Below are 24,837 nucleotides of genomic sequence, written 5' to 3'. Positions count from 1 at the left end.
GGGAAACTGCTGGAACACTGGATCAATTAGATACCTAATAGAAGAGGAATTTGATTTTATTTAAAACAGAAACTGAAATAGAGCAGGTTTTACTTGCACTCTGACAGTCTGACACTCTCACTCACCAAAAGGTCTGTGCCTGAGCTTCCTGCCCAGCAGCCAGGCACCAGGGCAGGGGTTTTCAAGCCATCAGCCTGGCAGCTGGGCACCATGATCATCATGACCAGATATTAGGCCCAGGATCTTTTGTGATGATGCAAAGGTCCAGGGATGCCAGCTAAGAAGCCCTTCTAACATCTTCTGTGTTCTTCTTAGGTTGGTAACCATGCATAGGTTCCGGTTATGCCTTTTTGTACCCTTTGGTGCTACTTCTCTGTCCTGTCCCACCTCTGAGTCCCCAGGTGCCATCACTGATTTGTTTCTAGATGTCTCTGTCCTGTGAAACTGGCCTGGATGTGTTGGGTTCTTACTGACCTGCTAGTCTGAGTATCATTAACACAGGTTGTTATGAGTGGCCTTTCCCTGCTGTGTGCTTGTGCTGTTGTCTCCACACACAGATCTTCCCAGTCTTTCAGCTACAGTTTTCTACAGCAAAAGATAGTAGGCCACCAAAAACACTTTTACGTGCAAAGTTTTGTTGCAGCATATCTTTAAACCAGTAGTGCCTAAACTTTCTTTTCTCCCAAGTACTTTTGGAATTAGATTTAACTTTCTCTTTAATGTCTCTAACTTCTTTTAAAAGATAACTTAGGATAGTTTTACTGTACCAACCCATTTTTGGACATCCATCAGACCATTCCAATCTCAGGTATAAATCTTCTACATAAATCACAATAGATTGCACTTTTCTAATCCCTTAGATTACCATGGGTAACAGTACAATATAGCTGGAACCTCTAAAACCATGTACATATTAGAAATTATTTCTGAAAATAGAGTGATACTATCACTAATATATTTTACGAAAACAGTAATTGAGAATACCAAGAATAATTAATAGAAGACAATACTAAAATGCAACTAGTCAGGGAATCTAAACTGTTCTGCCTGTTTCCAAGCAAGTGACTCAAAGGGCACTTCATTTCTAAGAAACATCTGTTCTCCAGATGCTTGCTACTCTATTGAGATTGGGACACTAGGCACAGTAATTTTCCTCATGTAGAAATTTACCCTGGTTGAAACATTGTTTTGATATATTTTGGTTTTCAGTACTGAATATCTAGTATGTCTGTACTCAGAAGAAGGATTTTATTTTACCTTAACAGGAAAATGGAAAACCAAATGGTAGAGCATATGAGGTAGTATGATAGGCACTGAGAGACTCAGGATAAAATGCCATCAAAATAACTAATATTTCTTCAAAGCTTGTTAGTTATTGTAGGATTTCAAGTTTTACTGCTATATTTTGCAAAGCAGGTTTCAGTTTTCTATTTTTGTGAGGTTGGAAATACCAGCATTGGTTGGATGAAGTAAGTAAGTGAAGCAAGTGATGAAGTAAGTAAGTGAAGCAAGATCAACTTGCTACATTCATTTGAGGAGATAAACACCTGTTTGAAAAAAGTTTTCATTGTTGGTGGTGTAAACTAATGCTGAAGATTGAAAAAAGTTTTCATTGTTGGTGGTGTAAATTAACGCTGAAGAGCAATCTAAAGCTGAGAGTAATGTTTATTTCCAGCATATCTGAAATACAATTATTTTAGGAAAGCTCGTATAGATATGATCCAGAGAAATACAATATATGGCAAGGTTATTAAGGTTCAGATTTTTCTGAGTGACACTGAGGATGTTTTTGTGCAAGATAAACATACTTACACGGAAAAACCTTGGATTCCTTCCCAAGGACACCTTCTGCCTATTTAACAACAACAACAAAAGTGAAAGATCATATGTGGATGTTTGCTCATGTTCACTAAGGAGTAATAGATCTTTCTGTATGTTTTAAAAACTTTGCAAAGCAGAAGATAGAGCAGCATTCTCAGCATAACTAGCTGATTCTCTTACCAGCTCTGAACTTGGTCTGAATGATTTCATCAAGATATTCTTACATAGAGGACTTATTTGGAAAACAGTACCTTTAAACTGCTTAATTAAATATTCAACCAGAAAAAGAAAAAGTTCCTTATTTTTAGGTAGAGGAGCAATGTATTAGAATATTGGAGTCTAAAAATAAATATTCTAAAATTAGAGAACTATAAGATATGTTTACTCTGGAAGCTACTAAAATACAAAGGCAAGGTGAATTTGTTGTTGAGGCTGTGTCTTTTGAGGGGACTAATATCAGCATAGAGCTCCTAAATGGGAAAGGGGACACAATTTAGGCACAGGGAACTCTGCTACGAGTGTAAATTCCCTACTTATTGTCCCCTGGACATTGTTTCTGTCTTCCTGATGTCCTTTTCTGTCAGCCAGTTGCTTTCTTCAGTGTACTATGCCATCTTCTTTTCTCCAGCTATTGTTTTGTGAATAGTAAATGCTGGTTATAAACCTCCATGTTGTGTGCAACAGAATTACTGGAATAACACCCAAACTGAACAAGCAGTTTGAGTGCTACAGACTTTAATGCACTAATGGAGTATATCTCATGATTATATACAAATCACGTTTACGAGTTACTAATACCAATATTCTATCCCAGAAAAAAATGGATTCAATAAAAATGACAACTACAGCCTGAAAAACTCAAATTAATGCATGTGTAATCTTTATATTTTGTGTTCTACCTGCTGTGCAGTAATGTTTATAGCCATGTTTAGTGTACAGTATCCACCCTCCAGCATAAAAGCCATAAAGGAAATTACCTTTAATGATATGTTAGTAATACTAATCTGCTCAAACAGCATTAATATCTTCGGTTCTGACTTTCTGCCTGCTGTGGAACTATATGAATATTGGATGTATAACCAGGAGAAGCACATAGGAGTAGGTTGCTTCTTTCTTCTGTATTTGACCCTAGTGGAAGATACTAGATAATATAGCATAATTCCAGTGTTTGCTTTCTTTTAAAAGGATGCTGAAAAATGTAGATACAGCTCTGCAGTATCTCCCTAAGCAGTTACTGCAGAGTCATTCACATGCTATAAATTCACCTCCTAGTTTAACTTGTGCTAACTGGTTCATGTTACAGTTACCTATGAACAGATGGTGAAGGGCACACTTGACCACAGCTGTAAATGGAGCACCTAGACACAGTAAGAGTCTATTAAATCTAAGATAAAATTTGGTTAAATAAGGCCAGGCAATCCTTAGTTAAGAGTGTGACTACTATAGATATTAGGGCAGAGGGTGGGGGAAGTTAACCTTTCACACACATTTTGGGAAAAATATTTTTGTGGCAGTTTTTATACACTGAATTACTAAAACTGTAGGTTGATTATTGTACTTCCTCTGTATTAATTGCAAAGCTGTATTATCTGAACACATTTAATCTTTCATCCAATCCTCCTTGTGAATTCTGCACTTATTCAAAATGTGTAGCATCCAGAAATTGTTTTAGAAATTGAATAGAACAATATTTTTAATTAGTTTTTACTGAAAATTTTAAATTGCAGGTAAATATAGTTTAATTATGTATTTTGTATATTAAAAAACAGTAATTTTTTAGGTTTCCACTAGGTTTTATATTATCTGGGGGTTTTTGTTAATGTCAAGTGTTTTAGGGGCCCTGGTTGAATTTTTGAATCTTAAATTAAACTCCTTAACAAAAAGAAGACAATTTAAGTTACTTAGAATTTTCTAAAAAGATGTATTTAGGTTCACTGTCAAATGAGAAGGTATAGTTGTGTCATGATGCAGCCAAGGTTCTTTCTAATTAGGTCTTCCTATTTACTCTTTTATAAGGAGTAAATTTCTTTTGCTCAGTTTTATAGGACTGGGATATACTTAAGTCGGAAAATGTATTGGTAAGTTCAAAGACTCATGCCACATCATCCCTATATAGGGGCTCAGAGGTTCAGAGTATCTAAATAAACCCTGTGACCTCAATTACAAATTGAAGGTGGTTTTTTTGAGGGGTAGCCAATGCTTCTAGTGTTTTTTGAGGCACTCAGCCAAAATGCTTTCAGCACTTGTTCAGGTATGCAGGGAGCATAGCAAGTGCCATGACAGCTTACACTGTGAAATTCGATTTTAAAAGTTGATTAGTGTAAAACCCTGCTTTGATAGGACCAATTCTGTACTCTGATAACTTATAAATAATCCCAGTAAACATCAGTGAAGTCAAGGAAGACTGATAGAAGCAAAAGCTATTGCTACTAGACTGGAAAAGAGCATTCAGATTGAACTTGATAGCAATTAGTTTATGTTTATGAGCTCGTTCTTTATTAGGATGACAAAGAGCCTTAAAATAAAACATGCAGAATCCTAATGAGCTGTAGAAGGAAGTTAATGTTTCCTTTTGAAATCTCTTCTAGTGAAGGAAGACCTTCCCCCAGAGTGGAACTACTGCATAACATAGACCCCATGTTTGTGGATGACTTCCCATGTGAGTATGCTACTGATTGTTCAAGGCTTACTAAACTTACAGTTTATCTTCTGAACGCTTCTTGTTTTCCTTAAGTGAAGTATTTCCTTCTAGATGAAACAAAATAGAGTAGGACGCCTTCTGCTTTTAAGTAAATAGCTTTAAATACAGAAACAGTGTCCCCTGGGTGCTGTAAGTACTTACTGAATCATGACCAACACACACTTCCTATTTCAGAAAGCTCTGAAGCACTGCTGATTAATGAATTAAGTACTTTGAGACCTGGAAGTGTTGAGAAGCAGCCATGTACCTGAGGTGCACAGGGACGCACATTGCCAAAAAACCCTACCAAGCCCTGTCTTCAGTGCTCCAGGTTGGCAGGTAGCTCCCAATGAACTGCTTGTTCTAACACATCTTGATACATCTATATAATATGACTTGCAAATGGAAGACTTGAATTTGTGAGAAGCTGAGAAGTTCCAAGCCTTGTGATTGCTTTTGTTCCATAATCACATGGGTTGGATCCTTAATGCCAAAATCACATGAATTGGAGCTTAAGTTTGCCGATTCCATAGCTCTTTAAGCACCATCTGTTTTATGATTCAACATTATTAGTTTGCTAAGGACTACATACTTCTCAAGCAGAGATTTTTTTCATACAGAACATTGGAACAGGTCCTTTCCAGTGTTCTTATAACATTTCTGTATTTCATTAAATAAAGAAGTAAATCCAGGCAGAGGAGAAGTAGTGCAGTGGGGACAGTAATCTGTTGCCTGCAAGACAGATACACATTTTATCTTCTTCTGCAGTGCACCTCTGTTTTTATGATGCTTTTCTCAGAAGGAGCAACATTGTGCCTACGTAGTGCTGGCTGGACAGCACTGCATGCAGATAATTCCTACATATTGATGGAATTAAGGTGTAGCTACTCCAATTTCCCTTCAAAGGATGCTCAGTGAGTCGTAGCATTCCTGTGTGATGTTATGCCCTGATGTGGTATTCTCAGGCATGCTTCAGAGACCATATTTTCCTTGTGGGAACGGTGTTGGAGTAGACAAATTCCTGGTTTAAATAGAAGGGGGATGGGCAGAGAGGATTTTCAGGAGCCTAAGCTCAGGAAATACTTCACCTGGTTTGCTTCCATGATGCCATACTCTGATGATACTTCACTGTTTGCTACGTATAGCATGTCCTTACTTTTCATGTGCGCTGCATGAGATGTGGGCAGGTGGGCAGAAGATGTAATAAGTGGAACTTTTATGCTGGGTTAAATGTGACTTTTAAGCATCATGAGCAGAGGAAGGGGTGTGCATGCCTCTAAATTTACAGTGTTTTTATGTACCTTGCAAAACTGGAGTAATTAAAACAAAACTGTAACTCTTCACCCACATGTCCTTACACGCTATCTAGAGTTTCGCTGTCTTTTCTCAGCAAAGGACTATAATTTTGGCAAGTTACTTTGTTTTTCTTTCTCCCTTAATAGCAGTTTCAGTTAGGAACAGGTAAAGTTACTAATTAGTATACCTTACGTTATGACCTCCAAATTAGTATACCTTACATTTTTCCTAGTTTTGATTTTATACCATTCCTAAAGGATTTAAGAGTAAGTAATTGTATTTCTGATAGGTTCGACAAGATGTATCACATGTATCATGTTAAACATAACAAAATGTACATTAAACTGTACTTTTTCAGATCAATTCTTTTAATTAACATATTGTATCTAATGCAACAGAGCATGTTAATTTATAGTCCACTGTTAGGGACAAGAAATCCAGCTTTCTTTGTACTTCATCGATTGTCATAATGTGCTCAATTTCTTCTAGGTTAACTGGAAACTGAAATTATTTTGCGCTTTGCAGGATGAGTCATTGTATTATTTATGATTCTGTTTTTGATCCAGCTAGTGAAATTATGCTTTGTCATATAAGGATTAAAATTTATGTTTATCAATCTGAGTTATTAAGAGTAACTGTATATGTATGTCACTCAGCTGATTTCTACTTAGTGTCTGGTTTTCATTTGTGCAAATTGAGTAATAAGCTTAGAATTAAGATTAAGATAAATGTTGTTGGTGTCTCTGTTTTGAATAGATTAGGGAAACACGAAGCTTGGGATATACAAGTACTTTAGTATTTTCAGTAATCAATGTCTCTCTTTGTGGTTTTTTTGGGTTTTTTTTTAAAGGCATTTTAAAATAAACTACCTGTACAGTCTTGTCACCAAGTTGATAAACTGTATGTCGCTCTAGAGACTTGCTCTTTCCTTGACTGTTTATTCCTTCATTGTCCTAACTGTTTTGAGATCAGAGTACACTTTTGCCTACAATGCTGAAATATATGTACGTACATTTTGCTGGCTTCTTTCTCACCTCCTGTGTAGTCTTGGGCTTCTTTATGCCCATCTTGCCCTTATCCTATTCCACTTAAAAAAACACATCACCATCATCTAAGTCTTGTGTCAGATGAAGTATTCATATTATACTAATACTTTATTTTTTGTAGAAATTGAATTAGAAAGTAAAATAGTGACCAGGAGATACAAATTAGACAAATCTTTGGGTTTGCAGAGTACTGTGAAAAAGCAAAAAGGAAATTAAGTCTCAATATACTGTTAAACATAACCAAAAATCTTCAAGGATATTGCATACAATGAGGCAAGTTCTGATCACAATATTATTAAGGAAGACACTGTACTCTTTTAGTTGTGTACACATAGGGCCTTAAATTATTGTTGTACTTGCACTCAGCAGAGGTTCAGTGCTCCTGAACTCTTAAGTGTTTTTGCATATGATGTATATATTGTTTCAGCATAATATTATTATTTAATGGATGCGTTTATCTTCATCTTGGTCTGAATAAACTGATATTATGTATTTTCAGTACCATGAGTGATGAGATGTCTCATGTAATTGATTTAATTTTTTTTTTACTGAAATAGGAAAACTGAGCTTTGTTCTGTTCAGATTTTTTAACATCAAAATAAGCATTCCTTCAGGGAAGAATTTGTGCAAAGGATGTTAATTAATTTAATGTCACCTTGACTGTTACAGCCAAGTATTCAACATAATGTTAAGTTAAAGGCAGTTCATGCTACCTTGATTACAGAGCTAACTACATATTTGCTGCTGTGGTCTGTTAGAACTGACCTTGACCTGTGTGTTTACCGCTCATGGGGTAACATCATACAGCTTCTCAAGTTCTCACACTGAGCGCTGGTTTCTAACCTCTGGGCATTAGCCAGGGCTACTCCAGCAGATCTGATTTATCTACTGATCAGCGTCTATTTACCTTTTTTAAGGAGCTTATGTCCAGTGGTAAATGCTGTAGCCCTACAGTAGTCTTGTATCAAAGTACTGTACTTCTTTCCTGTTAATACGAAACAACATAAGAGGGTTGTAAACTAGTTTGTCTGCAGTTCCCTTTTACAAAAAAATGCTGACAGGTCTTATATCGCTGACACTTTCAACTAGTCGTCTTCTTTCTCAGAGGGCAGATTTTCTTCATTCAAATACAAACCTTCCCATTGGTCTGAAACATATTGCAGTGTTTTGGACTAACTCCTTGTTTGCCGTCTTCAGTACTCATAAAGGGGTTCCTGTCCATAACCACAAACTTTATCTGCAGGCTCCCTTTGACCTGTGGCAGCCCAGTTGACAGTATTTTCTCTCAATGAACTGGTCTGGTTTGCAATGCAGACCTACAACAATTGCAGTGGTGTAACAGAGGAGGTGGTAGAGTGAAAAACTAGGGGGAGATCTCCAAAAGCTAAGATGAGGTGGAGACTGGGTTGTGGTCTTTATACCAAAGCCAGTCTGGTGGTGAGCTATTGGCAAGATGGCCAGCCTGTCCTCTCACTTTCTCCCATCCTTTCCTCCTTCCCTTGCGTTGGGTCTGGAAATCATGTAGCAAGATGAGTCTCCTGCCAGATCAGCCTTTGGAGTATTCTGGGTGGCAGGGGAAAAGATCAGGAAAGGTTTCCACCATGTCAGCCAGCTGAATCAACTTGCCCTGTAGCGGTATGACTGGGAGTGAGGGGGATGTGTGGTTGGTGACAGATGGAAGGACTGCCCACAGGACCTGGCAGCTAAGATCAGCTCAAGCCACCAGGGAACCTCAGCGAGAGGCAGTAGTTTCGTAGATTTTAAGCTGGCATAGGTCGCTGTGGCTCCCAAAGAGGAAATCCCGCCTGCCACAGTGCCTCACCACCTCTCCCCTCTCTTGCGAATCACCAAAACCACTCACAGAGCCAGGCTATGAACCAAGTCAGGATATAGGTTCAGATTTTAATAACCTTTTTCTTTTTTATTTCCGGATGTATGTTGGATAGCCAAGTGCTCATTTTGGCACAAAGGATGGGACTAGAGGGAATTTCAGGGGATAGGTGACACTGATTCTGTTGGCTCTGAAAGTAAACCCTGAGGTTTCTATTTCGTAATACGTGATGAAGTGATCCAGCAAGTTTCTGCTGGGAATGTGCTTCGCTTCCTCCCCTGCCCATTCCCTGTCACGTGCTCCTAGTGCTTATTTTGCCTCCATTCTGGCACTCCTTGGATACTTCCATGAATTGATCCAACTTGCTGGCCTGATTTTCCTCTGTCAGGTGGGTTGAATCCACTAATTGGAGGGGCTGATGGATGCCAGAGGCAGCACAAGGTGGTGGCGAGGAGGACTGTGTGGTTGGAAGTGAGGAGGCAGAGGGAGAGCCAACCCTCCTAGTGCTGTCTGGCTGCTCCTGGAGCCAAACCCCCGGGGGGAAGGAGCGGGGAACCACACCTTCTGGTTGGACCTTGTTGTGCTAAACCAGTCTGGTGAGCTCTTCAGATGGAGTTGGACCCAGACTCCTCAGAGGTGGTTCCTCCTCTCCCTCCTTGCTAAAAGCCATTGCTTCTATCTTTCTGGTTGTTTCTTCATGATCCTGTTGATTATTTTCAAAAGTCATGAATATATATCTCAATTGCTGGGTCTCAGTGTAGATTTGTAATTTATTACAAAGTTTGCAATTACATAAAAGCAGGATATTGGTATGAAAGATCTACTATGTTCCAAGTTTGAGTCTGAAACATTCACATTTTCTGTTAGAGTTTGGTAGTGAAATAGGAGAACTAAGAACAGAAAGCTAAAATTATGTTGAAATACAGTATCATTTTCCCTGGTTAAGAAAACACAAATAAAATGCATAAAGTAACAAAAATTGCATAAATCAAAAATCTGATTTGCATGTATTGGAAGGAAAAAGAAACAAAATTGGTTTGCCCTATTTTTGTGACTTTGTCTTTAAAAAAAAAAAAAAGCCAAGTTGTTGGTGGTTTGGCAGCTGCACAGGTGACGTCAGTTCTTCCATTGTGAAAGATCTGCTTTCTTTTAGACAGCCTTATGGCATTTCATCAAGTTTTGGTGATTCAGCTGAATTAAAAACCAGCTGGATTTAAGTCTAAATTCCCCTAACTGCTAAACCAAACATATTTCTGACCACACAGTCATTGCTAGATGGCCTGTATTGAAGCGGTATGAAACGTTATATCCCACAGAAGGCAATTTTATTTTGAGAATCAGGACTAAATAACATGGTGAAAGGAAATGTACCCTTTAATTCAGAGTTGTTAATTGAATCTGTCAGTACACACTGTATCATTTTTTAATCTGACTTGCTAAATTTATTAATGAATTTAGTAAATTTCAGAAATTCTTGTAGACTACATGCAGCATCACTTTCTCTTCAAAAAGAATTTGAATTTATATAAATGAGAAAGATGTATTCAAAATAAATATGTTGTTGGGTGGGGCTGGTTTAGCCTGAAAAAACTTTTACCTTCATTTAAAATTCCAGACTTAACCATAAACTAAAACTTCAAAGGCATAATAAAATTGTAGGCTACTAATTGTAGTCAATGTATTTTGAAGCTATCTATTCATAGAGGCAGGCATCCGAGACAGAGAACTTGTAAAAACATTTTGTAATTTTTCTCCAAACTTTATTTGCCTTGAGCAATATTAATCAAACTTTACATTGCTCTCCTTTACATTTGAAAAAAGGCATGAGCTCATATATTGTGCTATTAATTGCCAAAATAAATGATTGCTTATAAGGGGCTAGATCTGCTATATGCAGAATGAACATATGATATATTACAATAGAGAAACCATTTCAGTTCTGGGACTGATGTGTCATTCATGGGCATTGAAATTTCATTATAATGGCTTTAGCATTATATTTTATATCCATATATGTACGAAAATGATTCATCTTGATTAAGGAATCGACACTCCTTTAGGCCTCATTTGTTACTTATTTTGCCCAGGTGAAAGATGATTCCTGGGACTTTTCAGGCCAGAAGTAATTTCTTCCCCAGTTTTATTGCTGATGATATAGCTGGTTTAGAATTTTATTTTTTTTTAAAGGAAAAAAAAAAAAGGCAATCCCTGATAATGGAGTTACTCAGAAGCAACAGAGATGTAGGTATACATGGATAAGTGTGCTGTGTGGGCTTTGGATGAGATAAATATACTCTGTGTGTGTGCCAGGCTAAGATCCAGAATCCACTCTCAGAGTCAAAATGTGCAGAAAAGCAACCGGTATGGTTAGCTGACTGGACTTACATAATGACAGCTGGAATGGTAAAAAATGGGGAAAAAGACAGATACGTTCTCACTTTTCCAAATTTCCACTTCTCTGCAAAATTATACATGTGCATGCTGACCCTCTGGACTCTTTTGTCTTTTCATTACAAGAAAATCATAAGTTTCAATGACCCCTCTAAGCTTATAAGGCAGGAGTTGCCAACATGTGACCCTGGAGCCGTGCGGGGCCCTCCACCGCTTCACACAGTGCTTTCGTGCTGGTCTGGCAGTTTTGGGCAGAGCTCAGCTCCACTCCCTAATGGGAGGCCGCCCTTCCAGCCAGCTCTGCTGCCATTCACATCAGAGATAAGTGATGCTTTTCTTTTGACTGTCGGCTATGTGAAGTTTCTGGGGTGTAGCTCTTGCTGTCGGGAAGTTTGTCCTGTGGTTATACGTTGTCTTGGCTCTTAGCCCCCCTGCATCTCAGTGTGAACCATCCATCACTGTAGTATTCAATACCAAGTGTATTGGAATGGCATGTTTGGTGAGCCTCATAAATACTAATCCCCATGTTTCCTTTGGGTTGTAGATAATCTCTTTTAGAATTTAGAAATGCTAAGTTACTTGATAAAGTGTCTAATGCCAACATCATGACTGGAATTCAAAAATCCCTTGGTACTGCTTCTTTTTTATGCATTATATCTTATACCTATTTGAACATAACACTAACATTTTATATTTTATGCAGGTCTTGACATAAATGTTAGATTAAATTTGTCAAATGAAATATCTCTGAGCTGAAAACCTGTAAAGTTTTCATTGTGCACAGGATGTTAGAGTCAGGTTATGCACTCCTCAATTCTCTTTACCTTGAACACTGCTACCTTACAGTAACGCAAATGGGATTTGGGTGTTTCATGTATAAGTCCATCTCAACATGACCTCTGATGTCTTCAATAATTTATAAATACTATTCCATTCAGTTTAATTCTGTTCCCTGGAAAAAAAATTGTGGGTTTTTTTTCCTTATTTTTCCATCAAAAGTGAAATTTGAGCATTTTCTTCTACTAGCTCTCATTTTGTGATGTTTGAACTTGTAGGCTGTATTAATGTGATGTTTGAACTTGTAGGCTGTATTAAGTTTTCTCGTTATTTAGAATAACTTTAATGCTTTTAATTCTGCAATTGTGTAAGAATTTAATAATCTCAATAAATGCTTTGCCTTGTTGATGTTCACAGGAATTTTTAGCTGCCATGAGAAATTCTGGGGTTTACTCAATTGTTTGTGTGGTGTGGTTTTTTGTAAAGATATAATCTGTTGTAAAAATCAAGGTGAATACTTTGAAACAAGAACAAGAGTATTTTCATATGCTTAACTACGGTTGAAATTAAGAAGAGCATGCATTTTGAAAGGTAAAAGACCAAGCATGATATTCTAGTATAAATCTTTCCTTTGGAAAAAAAAATTACTGTGAGAAAACTGAAATTAGAAGGGGTAATAGTGGATCTATATGTTCACAGCATTCAACTAAATTAATTAAGATAGGTGAGCTTCACTGGGTGAGTTTTTCTGTAGCACAGCCCTGTGCCTTGTCAACATGATGGTACAAAGTTACAGTGTCTCAGTGCTCATCTGTTTCTCTAAGATCAGTATTTATTCTTCCAAGGTTAAGGTCATGGCTATTCCTCAAACATTTTTATTTTAATAAATATTAATAAATAAAGTAACAGAAAGACTCAGAGTTTTGTAGAAAACTGATTATTGCCATAAAGTTGCAAAAGGTCACAAAATGTCTTTCCTCAGTGAAGTAGCAAAACCCCTTATTTCTTCAGTAATTCATTGTCACAGAATAGGCTGGAAGAGCCCTTGACATTTCCAGAGTTTCCTTGTTGAGGTGAAATAATTGCTCTATACATCACACTTCAAAAAAGAGAAATCAGTTAAAAGTACATATATGCAAAGGCCTTTTTAACCCACAGAGCCATCCAGATTTCGAAGCGACTATAGCAAGCTTGTCCTTCCTTCTGGCACATTTTCATGGACTCTTACATTAATTAAGACATCACACCTACAAACACATGTGCAACTTCAAATATGTGCCTTACAAGTGAGGATGAGCAAAGACAAAGGTGATAGAGTTGTAACTGAAATGGAAAAATCATCACTTTTTAAGGGCTACTGACTATTGAGCTATAATTTGGGACCACTGTACAATATTTTTATTTATTTTATTCATTATAGAGCATGAAAGAAAAACTGTTGGCTTTAAAAGATTGAGAAGCAAAGCAAAAATAAATTGACTTTATCTGAGTGAGGAGGTAAAAGTGTAGGTGGAAGAAGGTGCATCATCTCACTTTGAGCCTTCTCAAAAAATATGCAACATTTTCTCTCTGATAAGTAGAAGAGTGTCTGTCTTCTGTAGTATTGCCCATCAGTAACAACACTGCACTGCAGTAGGCCTAGAAGTAATCATGAAAAACTTGTTTACTCCCATATTGATCGTGTTTGCTTTTTATTGTGAAGAAGGAAAATGCTACTTTAATTAATCAGTACTATTCAAAGCTACCTTATAATGTTTAGCTTTGTTTTCTATGAGATTTTTTGGCTTTGGTGCTTCATAAGGAGGCAAAAGTCTAAGAAGCACTAAATAACCTAATTACAAGTTTGTTAAGGTACAACAAGCAATGTCTATGCAAAAACATTGTCTGTTCACAAAGATATTCTTATTATATAAGAGTATAACAATAATAAGAGGATTTATAATAATAAATAAGAGGAATAACCGCATGCACCAGTACAGGTTAGGGGCTGACCTGCTGGAGAGGAGCACTGTAGAAAAGGACCTGGGTGCCTTGGTGGACATCAGGTTGGCCATGAACCAGCCTTCCTGTGGCCAGGAAGGCCAACAGTATCCTGGGGTAAATTAAAAAGATCATGGCCAGCAGGTTGAGGGAGGATCTCCTGCCCCTCTACTCTGCCCTGGTGAGGCCACACCTGGAATACTGTGTCCAGTTCTGGGCTCCCCAGTTCAAGAAAGACGGGGATCTTCAAGAGAGAGTCCAGCAGAGGCCACAAAGATGATGAGGGGCCTGGAGCATCTCCCATATGAGGAAAGGCTGAGAGAGCTGGGACTCTTCAGCCTGGAGAAGAGAAGACTGAGAGGGGATCTTATCAATGTCTATAAATACCTGAAGTGTGGGGGGCAAATGGATGGGGCTGGACTCTTTTCGGTGGTGCCCAGTGACAGGACAAGGGGCAATGGGCAAAAACTGGAACACTGACAATTCCACACAGACTTAAGGAAAAACTTCTTTACTGTGAGGGTGCCAGAGCACTGGGACAGGCTGCCCAGAGGTTGTGGAGTCTCCATCTCTGGAGATGTTCAAAACCCACCTGGACACTTTCCTGTGCAACTTGCTGTAGGGAACCTGCTTTAGCAAGGGGTTTTAACTAGATGATCTCCTGAGGTCCCTTCCAACCCCTGTGACTCGGTGATTCTGTGATATATACTTTCCTTAAAATGGTCTAAGTAATCTGCTTGGATTCAGAATGTTCATCTATTAGTCAGACACTGAAACTTAGATATTCAACTTTTCCCATTGTAGAAGAATATTTTTTTCTATATTTCCCTGTAGATTTTCTCTGAGAAAGACTAAATTTGTGATGGATATGAACCAGCTACAACTCTAATAGAGCAAGTCTTGATTGAGACTTTAAAGTATATGTATTTTCTGAGACGTGCAGTAAACTCTAAATTTTGGCTTTATTGTGGACGATGGTGACTGTGACTGTTGTGATAGGTATCTATAACATTTTCTCCTGCCTGTTTCTCTATCTCTTCCCAAAATTCCAGTCACGAAAGTAGGAGTTAATTCAGAGCAAATACATTGAAGTTGCTTCAAATCATATATCCCAAGAAAGAACAGGCTAGACTTTTATAGCGTTATCCAGTATAATCAGGAAGCTTTAAAACTTGCCTGCATTTTGTGGAAGATATCTGTAATTTCATTTTAAGAGTTCATTGACTGAGATTTGCTGAAGTTCAGGAGTTATCAATAAAGACCTTAAGACAATTTGCAGATCATCAAACTGATCCTAGTGAGACCAGCACTTTTAACCAGCACTGATTATACCCCCATTGACTGTCTTGTATGCGTTGGATCCCAGAGCTGAATCGCTTGCAGGAGGAACATGAGTTGCATTCATGCGAAGATAACAATATGCACTTTACCAGAGCAACAGGGATAATTTCTTAAAACTCCTGGAGTTTACTTTGTCTTGTGTATTTCTTGATGAAAACTAAGCAATAGTTCACAGAATCACGTCTAGCAAAAGTTGTTATTTTTCATGAACTTTCCATTGTATAAAATGCTAAAAATAAATTTCCAGTACAGCACTATCTACAAAGTTTCTAATGCATCTGTATAAAACACGGTGCAAAATTGTCTCTTTATGGGTACGGATAGTTTTGCCTGGGGAATTGTCATCTACTTCTATGCTTCTGTAACTGTAGGAGAGAGAACTACTCCCTCTTCCCCTCTGATTCTATTTATAAATATATGGAGAACAGCCATGTGTTTCCATACTGTTGAGAAACAAATGAGGCATTTAAAAAGACATTATGTTTATAAATAGAAGATATATAAGGTCTAAGTGTGTCTCCTAATTGTAAAAATATTAACTGTGCCTTTTGTTATTTGCTTTTTTATTTCTCAATGACATTTTCTTTGGAAATGTAGTCTCACTCTTTTCTTGCAGGTGAGTCATTGATTCATCTGACTGATTAGAGATTTTAGGGACTGTATAAATTACATTACTGTGTTAGGCAGTCATGATTTTCAGAGTTTGAAAGAGACTTGATTTAATGCTCATCAGTGGAAATGAAAAATGTAGTACTTTCCTGCTTGACTGGCCTGATCTCTTTCTACAACATGGTTATCTGCTTAGTGGATGAAGGAAAGGCTGTGAATGTTGTCTGTCATCTGGACTTTAGTAAAGCCTTTGACACCATTTCCCACAGCACTCTCCTGCAGAAACTGGCTGCTCATGGCTTGGATGGGCGTATACTTTGCTGGGTAAAAAACTGGCTGGATGGCTGGGCCCAAAGAGTGGTGGTGAATGGAGTTTAATCTAGTTGGTGGCCAGTCATGAGTGGTGTTCCCTTGAGCTCAGTACTGGGACCAGTCCTGTTTAACATCTCTTTCAGTGATCTGGACAAGGGGATCAAGTGCACCCTCAGTAAGATTGAAGACAGCACCAAGCTGGGTGGAAGTCTTCATCTGCTTGAGGGTAGGGAGGCTCTGCAGAGGGATCTGAACAGTCTAGATCAATGAGCCAAGACTAATTACATGAGTTTCAATAAGGCCAAATGCTGGGTTCTGCACTGTGGCCACAACAACCCCTGGCAGCGCTATAGGCTTGGGGAAGAGTGGCTGGAGAGCTGCTCAGCAGAGAGGGACCTGAGGGTCTTGACTGATAGCAGGCTGAACATGAGCCAGCAGTGTGCCCAGGTGGCCAAGGCAGCCAACGGCATCCTGTCCTGTATCAGGAATAGTGTGGCCAGTAGGACCAAGCAAGTTATCCTACCCCTATACTAGGCACTGGTGAGGCTGCACCTTGAATACTGTGTTCAGTTTGGACCCCTCACCCTCATGGAGGTGCTGGAGTGTGTCCAGAGAAGGGCAATGAAGCTGGTGAAAGGTCTGAAGCACAAGCCTTACAAAGAGTGGCTGAGGGAACTGGGGTTGTTTAGCCTGGAGAAAAGGAGGCTGAGGGGAGACCTTATCACTCTCTACAATTGAAAGAAGGGTGTAGAGAAGTGGGGGCCAGTCTGTTCAACCAAGTAACAAGAGATAGGACAAGAGGAAATGGCCTCAAGTTGCACCAAGGATTGGATATTAGGATATTAGATTGGGTATTAGGAAGAATTTATTTACTGAAAGGGTTATCAGGCTTTGGAAGGCGTTGCCCAGGGCAGTAGTGAAGTCCCCATCCCTGGAGGAGTTTAAAAGTCACATAGATGTAGTACTTAGGGACATGGTTTAATCAGTGTGAGGTTAATGATTGGACTCAGTGATCTTAAAGGTTTTTTCCAATCTTGGCAACTCTGTGTTTTTCTGTAACCAGTGTGTTCTAGTGTATACATTAAAAACTTGAACCATGTTCAATATATTATTTCCTGATATTTAGGAGGAAAAAAATCTCATGTTAAAGTAAAGCATGTTGGTGCTTACTCCAAAAACATAAAGCAAATAAATTAAAATAGAATGGAAATCCATTGTAATTTCTGACCCACACCATAGATTCGTACTACTTTTATTATGTGTGCAGCTGAACAGTATGAAGACTACAGCTTTCCAATTGCTAATGGTGTTTAGAAGATAGTAAAAAGTTAATCTTTTCTAAATGGTGTACTCACTAAATTTGCTTACTTTCTTATATGAGTTCAAAGTTTTATGTACAGATCTAATGAGTGGAAATGAAAATTACCCAAACTTGTCTGGATGTCCCACCACCAAGGCTTATTTTCTGTGTTGTCATTCCAAATATTTGTGTGCATTATATGATGTGAAATGGAAAATATGAAGAAAACCTCCATACCTCCATCTTCAAAATTCATACAGTCTGTTGGGGAGAAATCTCTCCTGAAAGATGACAGATCATGGTTCAGAATACTTTGTAATAGTCAGGGTAACTCAGGGTATTAGGTTTTGGTCCCCAAAGCCCAGAAGCATATCCTCAGTGTTGGGCTAGATTTTTTGAAGGGGTAGAAAACGTCTCGTTTTGTCAGGTACATCCTCATGTGAATTTAACCCCTAGTTTCTAGTTTAATTTTCTTTTTATTAAAAATGTATGAAAGTTAAAAATTTAATTGGTCTGAGCCTTTTCTTTATTTCCAGTTTACTGAAAATTAAATAAGTTCTGCATCAAATTGACATCTGTTTCTAATTACTTCAGTGGACAAACAATAATTTATATGGCATGCAGTTGGCTAGGGCTTTCAGTGAGACCTGAGAATTTCCTCCTTTAGAGAGGAAACTTTGGACAGTTGGAAAAAAGCTGTCGGAGGAAAGATCAGAAGATGTCGTTGTGGGAAGCAGGGCTGACCACAAAGAAAAGTTATAGGATGGCTTCCTGAGTTTTACTGCAGTGAAGTTATGGTTCATTTGTCAACTTTGTGTTTCCCTTTCTGGGGAAAGAATCAAGAGTTTGGGTGCCTGTTACCTGAATTCTGCTGTTATTCTGCTTTTTCAGTGCTGCAGGGAAGATCAAGTGATATGTTTGAGTAAACAGTTCCTAGATATTAACTTTTGAGCTTGGTGACACAGATTTGCAGCAGAGAAAATGACTCTAGAATTCAGATTTCTTTGCCCATCCATAAGCCTCAATTTTTGGTAACATTCATTGGATTGTGTGCTGTTACTGATTTTTGGGTTTGTTTATTTTCTTAAGCTTTTTTCTTTTGAGAATTGGTAAATTGTATCGGAGATTTTGTTTTGTTTTGATTTCAGAGTCACTTTCATTTGGGGATAATTTAGGGGGGTGGTTAAAATTTATGTGTTGTTGCCAGAAATTATTGTTGTGAATACAAATGAGGAAGCCTTTCATATAAAGGTTTTGTGGAGAACGTACTGTGTCTATTGAACTGTACGGATAAAGAGGAATTTAGCTTCATTTTTTTGATTAAGAGAAGTTGGTAAGGTGCAAATTCCTTGTTTGTTATTACTGATGCTTAACCAGTCTGAACCAGAGCCCACAGGAATTAATGGAGAGGTTCCCATTAGTTTCAGTGTGGGTTTTTTCAAGCCCTGTCAGACCTCCCGCTGTTCCACAGTTGAGCATTAGTAAGGAACAGTGAGCCTGCCAGTCTTGAAGGTTTTGTTGAATGCATGCGGTGAGATTTCTAGGAGGTTGAAGACTGCTTTCACGAGGGTAATTTTTATGTGGAGTTCCATAATATTTAAGAAAGTCTGTGATTTTTTTACCTACTGCTTCTGCTATAGCACAAAAACAGGCTAAGGTGATTCAAAGGAGTCTGCACTGTCTATTGATGGAAAAGTAGTCATCTGTGATTTTTTAACTGCTTGGGTTTTCTTTCTTTTCTATTTAATGGGCATAATGTAAGTAAATATTTTAAATCCTGATAATAGAGTCAAATAATTTACATCAGAACAGAAGCTGTGATGTGCAAAACCTTTGGTTTATTTTCATGGAAGCAGTGGGAGTATGATGCTGTTACCATTTTTGTGACAATATATAGAATATATAGAAGCTGGTGAATACAATAGGGATTTTCTGAATTATCAAAATAGTATGTTGATTTTAAAGACAATAATTAACATACTGGAAAATACTCTCTTTTTGTTTGGGTTTCGTATATAAGTGGATTTTGGTTTTTTTTTTTCAGCAGTCCCAGACTTCTGTCTGGAGATGTCCTCTGTGGTTTTTATATACTACTAATCATATCACAAGAGGAAGGGAGACATGTAGCATCGCCTTGCTATGAAAATAATACCAGTTATTGTTTGTTACTTTTGAGTTCTAGTGGAAGTAGCCTGAGTGGTGTTTTTTTCCCAGTGTTTGTTTCAGCTACTAAGCAGAATTCTACTCTGTGACATACAGAGTTGTTCACTCCTCTGTAAGAAAAACATTTTTACAAAGTAAAGAAACTTTTTTTGAATCACTCATAATCTTTTAGAGTATAATTTCAGCATAATTAAACAAACAAACAAACAAAAAACCAACATCTAATTTATCCCCTTGAGACTTGTCATTGCCAGGTGACACTACCTTTTGAAAGCCTGTCTTCCTGGAGTGACAATCTTCAGTGAGATGACAATCTGTATGCACAAGATTGAATTATTTCAAATGCAGTATCTTTTTTTGGACATATATGTAAGTGCTACTTCATTCCCTAAAGCTGCCTTACTGCAAGTGCTAGTTTCTGCAGTTCAGTAGTTCCCTGACTTCTGACTATGTGAGGCAATCTTGTTAAGTCTGTGTTCCTTCCTCTGAGGACACAGCTGGCAGAATCCTGTGATGGGTGCCTCTTGTCACACCTACAGCTCTGTATGTGTCTCTCTAGCCTCCCTTAGCAGCAATATGTCTGGAAAAAACAGCACTCCCTCCCAACAGTCTTTGGAAACAAGCAGGACTTTATTGCAATGCTACCGTAGTGGCAATTGTGGTTTATGTGGTGCCTACTGACAAAATGAAATCTCTTTTATCACACGAGGATAAGGACGGCAGGGGACCAGCAGCTCAGAGAGGTGTTCTGGCTGTTCTGATAGCAACAAGCTGAGATGGTATTAAAAGAAGACTTTACAAAGCAATAGAATAACATGGAGATTTTACATTAAATGTCTTCAGTGACTGAAAAGAAAAGGCATGTAATTGAATTTGAGGATGTAGCCAAGATTATATTTGTTCAAGGAATGTAGTCTAGTCCAATTGGAACATGACTATTACTGGCAAAAGCAGACAATTTCCTGGGTAAAGAACTTAAGTCTCATCCAGTGTTTCAGCATGTCTGAGTTTTTCTCACTGTGGGTTGTCCTGATTAATTTTCTTCTTAGTAGTTAGAATAGCTGTGTTTTTGTTTCAGTGTAGGATTTGTTGAGAGGAATGTTGACACCAATGTTATTAGTTGCTGCTGGAGCCCAGGGTCATCATGTCTGGGTAGTTTGCAAGTGCAAAAGACTGGGAGGGAGAAGCGCAGTGAACAGCAAATCCCAAAACTGGCATTTGGATGTGCCAATGAGATATTCCATATCATATCACATCAGGTCATGTTCAGTATATTAACAAGGGTTGGCTGGAAATCGGGGGTATTCTCTTGGGGATCGCTTAGGCTCACTCTTCCAGGATTGCAGTTTCAGTTTCAGGACTGTCTCTGCTCCGGGATCACTGGCTGGCACAGGCTGGGCATTGGTCAGTGGGGAGCAACTGCACTGTGCATCACTCATTTGTATATTCTGTTATCACTGTTGTTATAACTGTTGTTTTATTTCAATCAGTAAATAGATTTTATCTCAACCTCTGAGTCTACTTGCCCTTTTCCTTCCAATTCTCTCCCTTACTCCCTGGGGTGAGGGTGAGGGGAGTTGGGAGAGAGTGAGAGAACGACTGGGTTTGGCTGCAAGCCGAAGGAGTGAAAACACCTCACAGATACATGCTGTGTAGTAGTGCTGTTCCGCATTGTAGGTGATGTCTGGTCAGACCAGGTAGAGACTGTAGTTGCACTGAATATATTGACAACTACCAAGATGATGTGGTTTCACTTAATATACTTCATAAGGTCTGAGTAGGAAGCACTCAAACTATGTGTGCCCTGTCAATTAAAACAATAAAGTTTTGATTATTTTATTTAATTTGGCTCAAGATCACACAAGATGGGAAGAAGCTTCCTTTGGCCATGCAGGGGATAGAAGCAGCCTGATCCCTGGAGTACCCTAGAACATACAAATTTAAGTAAGCAGAATGTACATCTAGCAGAGGATTTTCATTGCCTGTTTTAATGCTTACTCAGTCTCATAAGGACCTTCTGTCATTCTTTACAGTCAGCTTTAAATAACTTATCATCATCTACAGACTGTCATCTCACAGTTCAATCCCTTTTCCAGGTCATTTGGAATATGCTCAACAGTATGAGTCCCAGCACAAATTCATTTAGGAATCCAGTGGTGGCCTCTCCATTGTGAAATAAACCTTCTTTTTGTTTCCCATTTTATTAGATGCTTTTCTGTCCATGTGAGAATCTTCCCTCTTGTCCCATGGTTACTTAGTTTTTTTGGCCTAGATGGCCATGTGATACAAGTAAAGTTTTGTTCTATGTGGGTCCTGTTATGTATTATTTAAGTATTGGAGTGGAGTAACCAGATAAGTGATAGGGAGTGTCACATAGCCATACAAAATTTACACTAAAATAGAAGTCATGAGAGCTTCAGAGATAATTTTTAGTTACTAAGAGAATACCTAGGGAATCCTTTTGTGCGATATACATTGTAAACTGCAAGGCATCAAACTATTTAGACATCCAAGTAGTGTAATATGCACACACACTTGGGTTACAGGGAATGTTGGTGATATTCCTGAGTTGGCTGAACACTCTTAAATGTACTTTGCACCTGCAAAGTAGTAGGACCTGTTTATTATTTGTTTCAGGTGTGTTTCTAATTTTCACTTAGTGTGAGCCATCAAAAATCTAATTCATCCTGGGTTTTGTGGCTTTTCATAATGCACGCTTTTCAGTCTTTTCCATCAAGCAGGTTGCAATGAAGCTTGGAGCTTTTGGGAATTATATTTTCCCTGTCATGTGGCTGAATTTGCTGCCATGTTATATTATAAATAGAAGTTTAACTGTAGAGAATGCTGGTATTTTTCACTTTTTCCTTTGGAAAATATGCTGCAAAAGATATATAACTTTTAACATCCTTGTTTTGCAGATGGAGAAACAAAGGTGGAAGCTTCATTTGCTTCTGTTTTCCCTAAAGGGCACTGATTATACGTAGCTGCTTATAAAAGACCGTTTTTGTTACTGCATAAGATATTGGAAAATTGTAGAGGCACAGTCAATCTGTCACTCGCTTAGGCTGTTCAGGTTAACTCTTTGACAGAGCTCTGTCTCTCAAATAAATAATAAGTTAACATTCTTCTGTCTTTCTCTAGAATTGCTCTCCATTACCCAACATTGCCTCCCTGCACACTAGTATTGTAGACCACAGTGTACAGAAATACAGCATGCTTCAAGCAATATTGGTTTGGACCCTTTAAATTTTGTGGTCAGGACCTCACTAAATGGCATGTTAGAGAGAACTGTGTGCTTTTTGATCTCTTTCCAACCAAGAAAACAGCTTCTCAACATCGGTCATTTTCATCGTGTTAATCATAGGCTGAAGGCAGAATATTTTATTTTTAGATATACTGTCTATTTATATATACACATTTTAGGTTTCTACCAATTGCTTGACTTGGTCTCATTAAAAGAAAGATGAAGGAGAGCTAGAGGAATGAGAAGAGTAATTGATCTATGCTTATTAGATCTGTGCAAACATATCTATATTGATATAGAATATGTATTCCCTTATATATTCCCTTTTTTAAATCTCAGCTGAAAATTTGCAGTCTATCTTCTTCCTTCTTGTGACTGAAAATTAGATAGTGAAGGTTAAATGAATATAGTCTTAAGAAATGTGTTACATGTAATAAAATGTTTCCACAAATTTATCTTTCAGACTGATCTAAAGATTGAGCTTTTCTTTAAAAAAAAAACCAAAAAATCAGATTTTTTTTTTTTTTTAACCTTGCAAACTTCCACAATGTGGGTGTTGACTGTCCTTAAATCTTTTTTTACAATTTATGGTTATGTGGTACTTGAAATATTTGCCTTACAAAGTCGAAAGGCAGAGATTGAAGCAAATAATCGGAAATATTTACAAAGATGCTGACAGATCTGAATTTTCCAGCCTACCTACCAAATACTATGTTGTAGTGGCTTTTTGTTGTTGTCTTTGCTATTTTTTATTTTGCTTGCATTAGGAAAATGGGGGTTTTCAGTATTTATGCTTGATTGAATATTAAATATTTCAGACAGTATCAGTAAAACTTGTCAAGAACATCATAAGACTTAGAAAAATAAACAAGTTGGATTTATAGGCCCCATACAGGAAGAGGAATAAAGACCTTCTGATAAGACATCTAAAGCTGTAAAATGTTGTAAAACTGGATCAGCTCTTCTTTGATACCATGTAGCATTGCAGGCGTCAAAGGATCACAAAGTTATTTTGGTGTGCAGCAGTATTAGGAGAATTTAAAAGGTTTGGAGTTACACAGAAAATAAATGGCTTTTCAGACATTTTTGTCTTTTTCATCATGGTCAGATAAATTGGTATTTTTTTATTTTAGATAAGTTGCTGGTAGGTAACTAGGATTGTATGAGCCAAGGAATGGATGATCAATTCTCAAGCATACACTGATGGCCAAGGAAGAGATGTGAAGAGCTATTTCTTCCTATCTTCCACACCTAGAAATCATTACCCAGGTGAACTAATGAGTTAAGCAGAAGCCTATTGTAAATGTATGCAAAAATACATAGGGAGACAGTTTTTTCCTTTGGAATTGCTACCCATGTAACCTGAATGATGTATTAAGTCAGGAGTACACATGGGATATTGAATGAGGTCAGAAGAGCTTTTTTGAAAAGCTAGGAGGAAAAAAACAAGGCTAAGCATATTCCATCTTTTTTTATGGTCTTTCCTATGCTTAGAAAGTGAAGTGAAAGAACAGATAGCTGGGCAAAGTAAGCAGTTTTGGTTTATCTTTTCTATTCTACTTTGAATCATCAGTTATTAATTACTTCTTGGGACACGCTGCTGGATTGAATGTACCAAATAACTTCTTCAGTATGGCAGAACCTGTCATCTTGTAACATTTCTGTAAATTGTAAGGGCTATTTTAAAATTTAAAATTGTATAACTAAAGGAATAATGTAGGTATCAGATTCTGATCTCAGTCTCAGTAGTATAAATCTGCTGTGAATCCATTATTTCAATTACTTTACTCTCAATCTATTATAAGTGAAAAACAAGTCCTAAGCAAGGAACTGACTTGTCTGCACTGATGCGAACAGATCGGTGCATTGGAAGCCATTGCTAATACAAATTAATAATATTATCATTTTTTAATGCTATCCCTCCTTTTAAGATTAACACTGAAAGTAAACCAGAGGCTATGCTAGATATGACTCATGGTGTTAATGTATTTGTAAAACTACAGTTAAACCTGAATCAGAATCATATATACTTACAGAGGAGGGCAA

At 37.8% G+C, this 24,837-nt stretch overlaps 1 protein-coding gene across 1 annotated transcript in view; it reads left to right on the top strand.

Annotated features, from left to right (window-relative positions):
• ARSB (arylsulfatase B) overlaps window positions 1–24,837 on the top strand; it is a 66,294-nt gene that overhangs the window by 36,418 nt on the left and 5,039 nt on the right. Inside the window, exon 6 of the mRNA XM_010175213.2 lies at window positions 4,410–4,480. Coding sequence (XP_010173515.2) covers window positions 4,410–4,480 — 71 coding nt within the window. The remainder of the gene's footprint in view (window positions 1–4,409; window positions 4,481–24,837) is intronic.

This window comes from Antrostomus carolinensis, unplaced genomic scaffold (genome assembly GCF_000700745.2).
Source record: "Antrostomus carolinensis isolate BGI_N321 unplaced genomic scaffold, ASM70074v2 scaffold309, whole genome shotgun sequence".
NCBI lineage: Eukaryota > Metazoa > Chordata > Aves > Caprimulgiformes > Caprimulgidae > Antrostomus > Antrostomus carolinensis.
The sequence above is the reverse complement of the archived record's forward strand: the minus strand, read 5'-3'. Positions and strand labels throughout refer to the sequence as shown.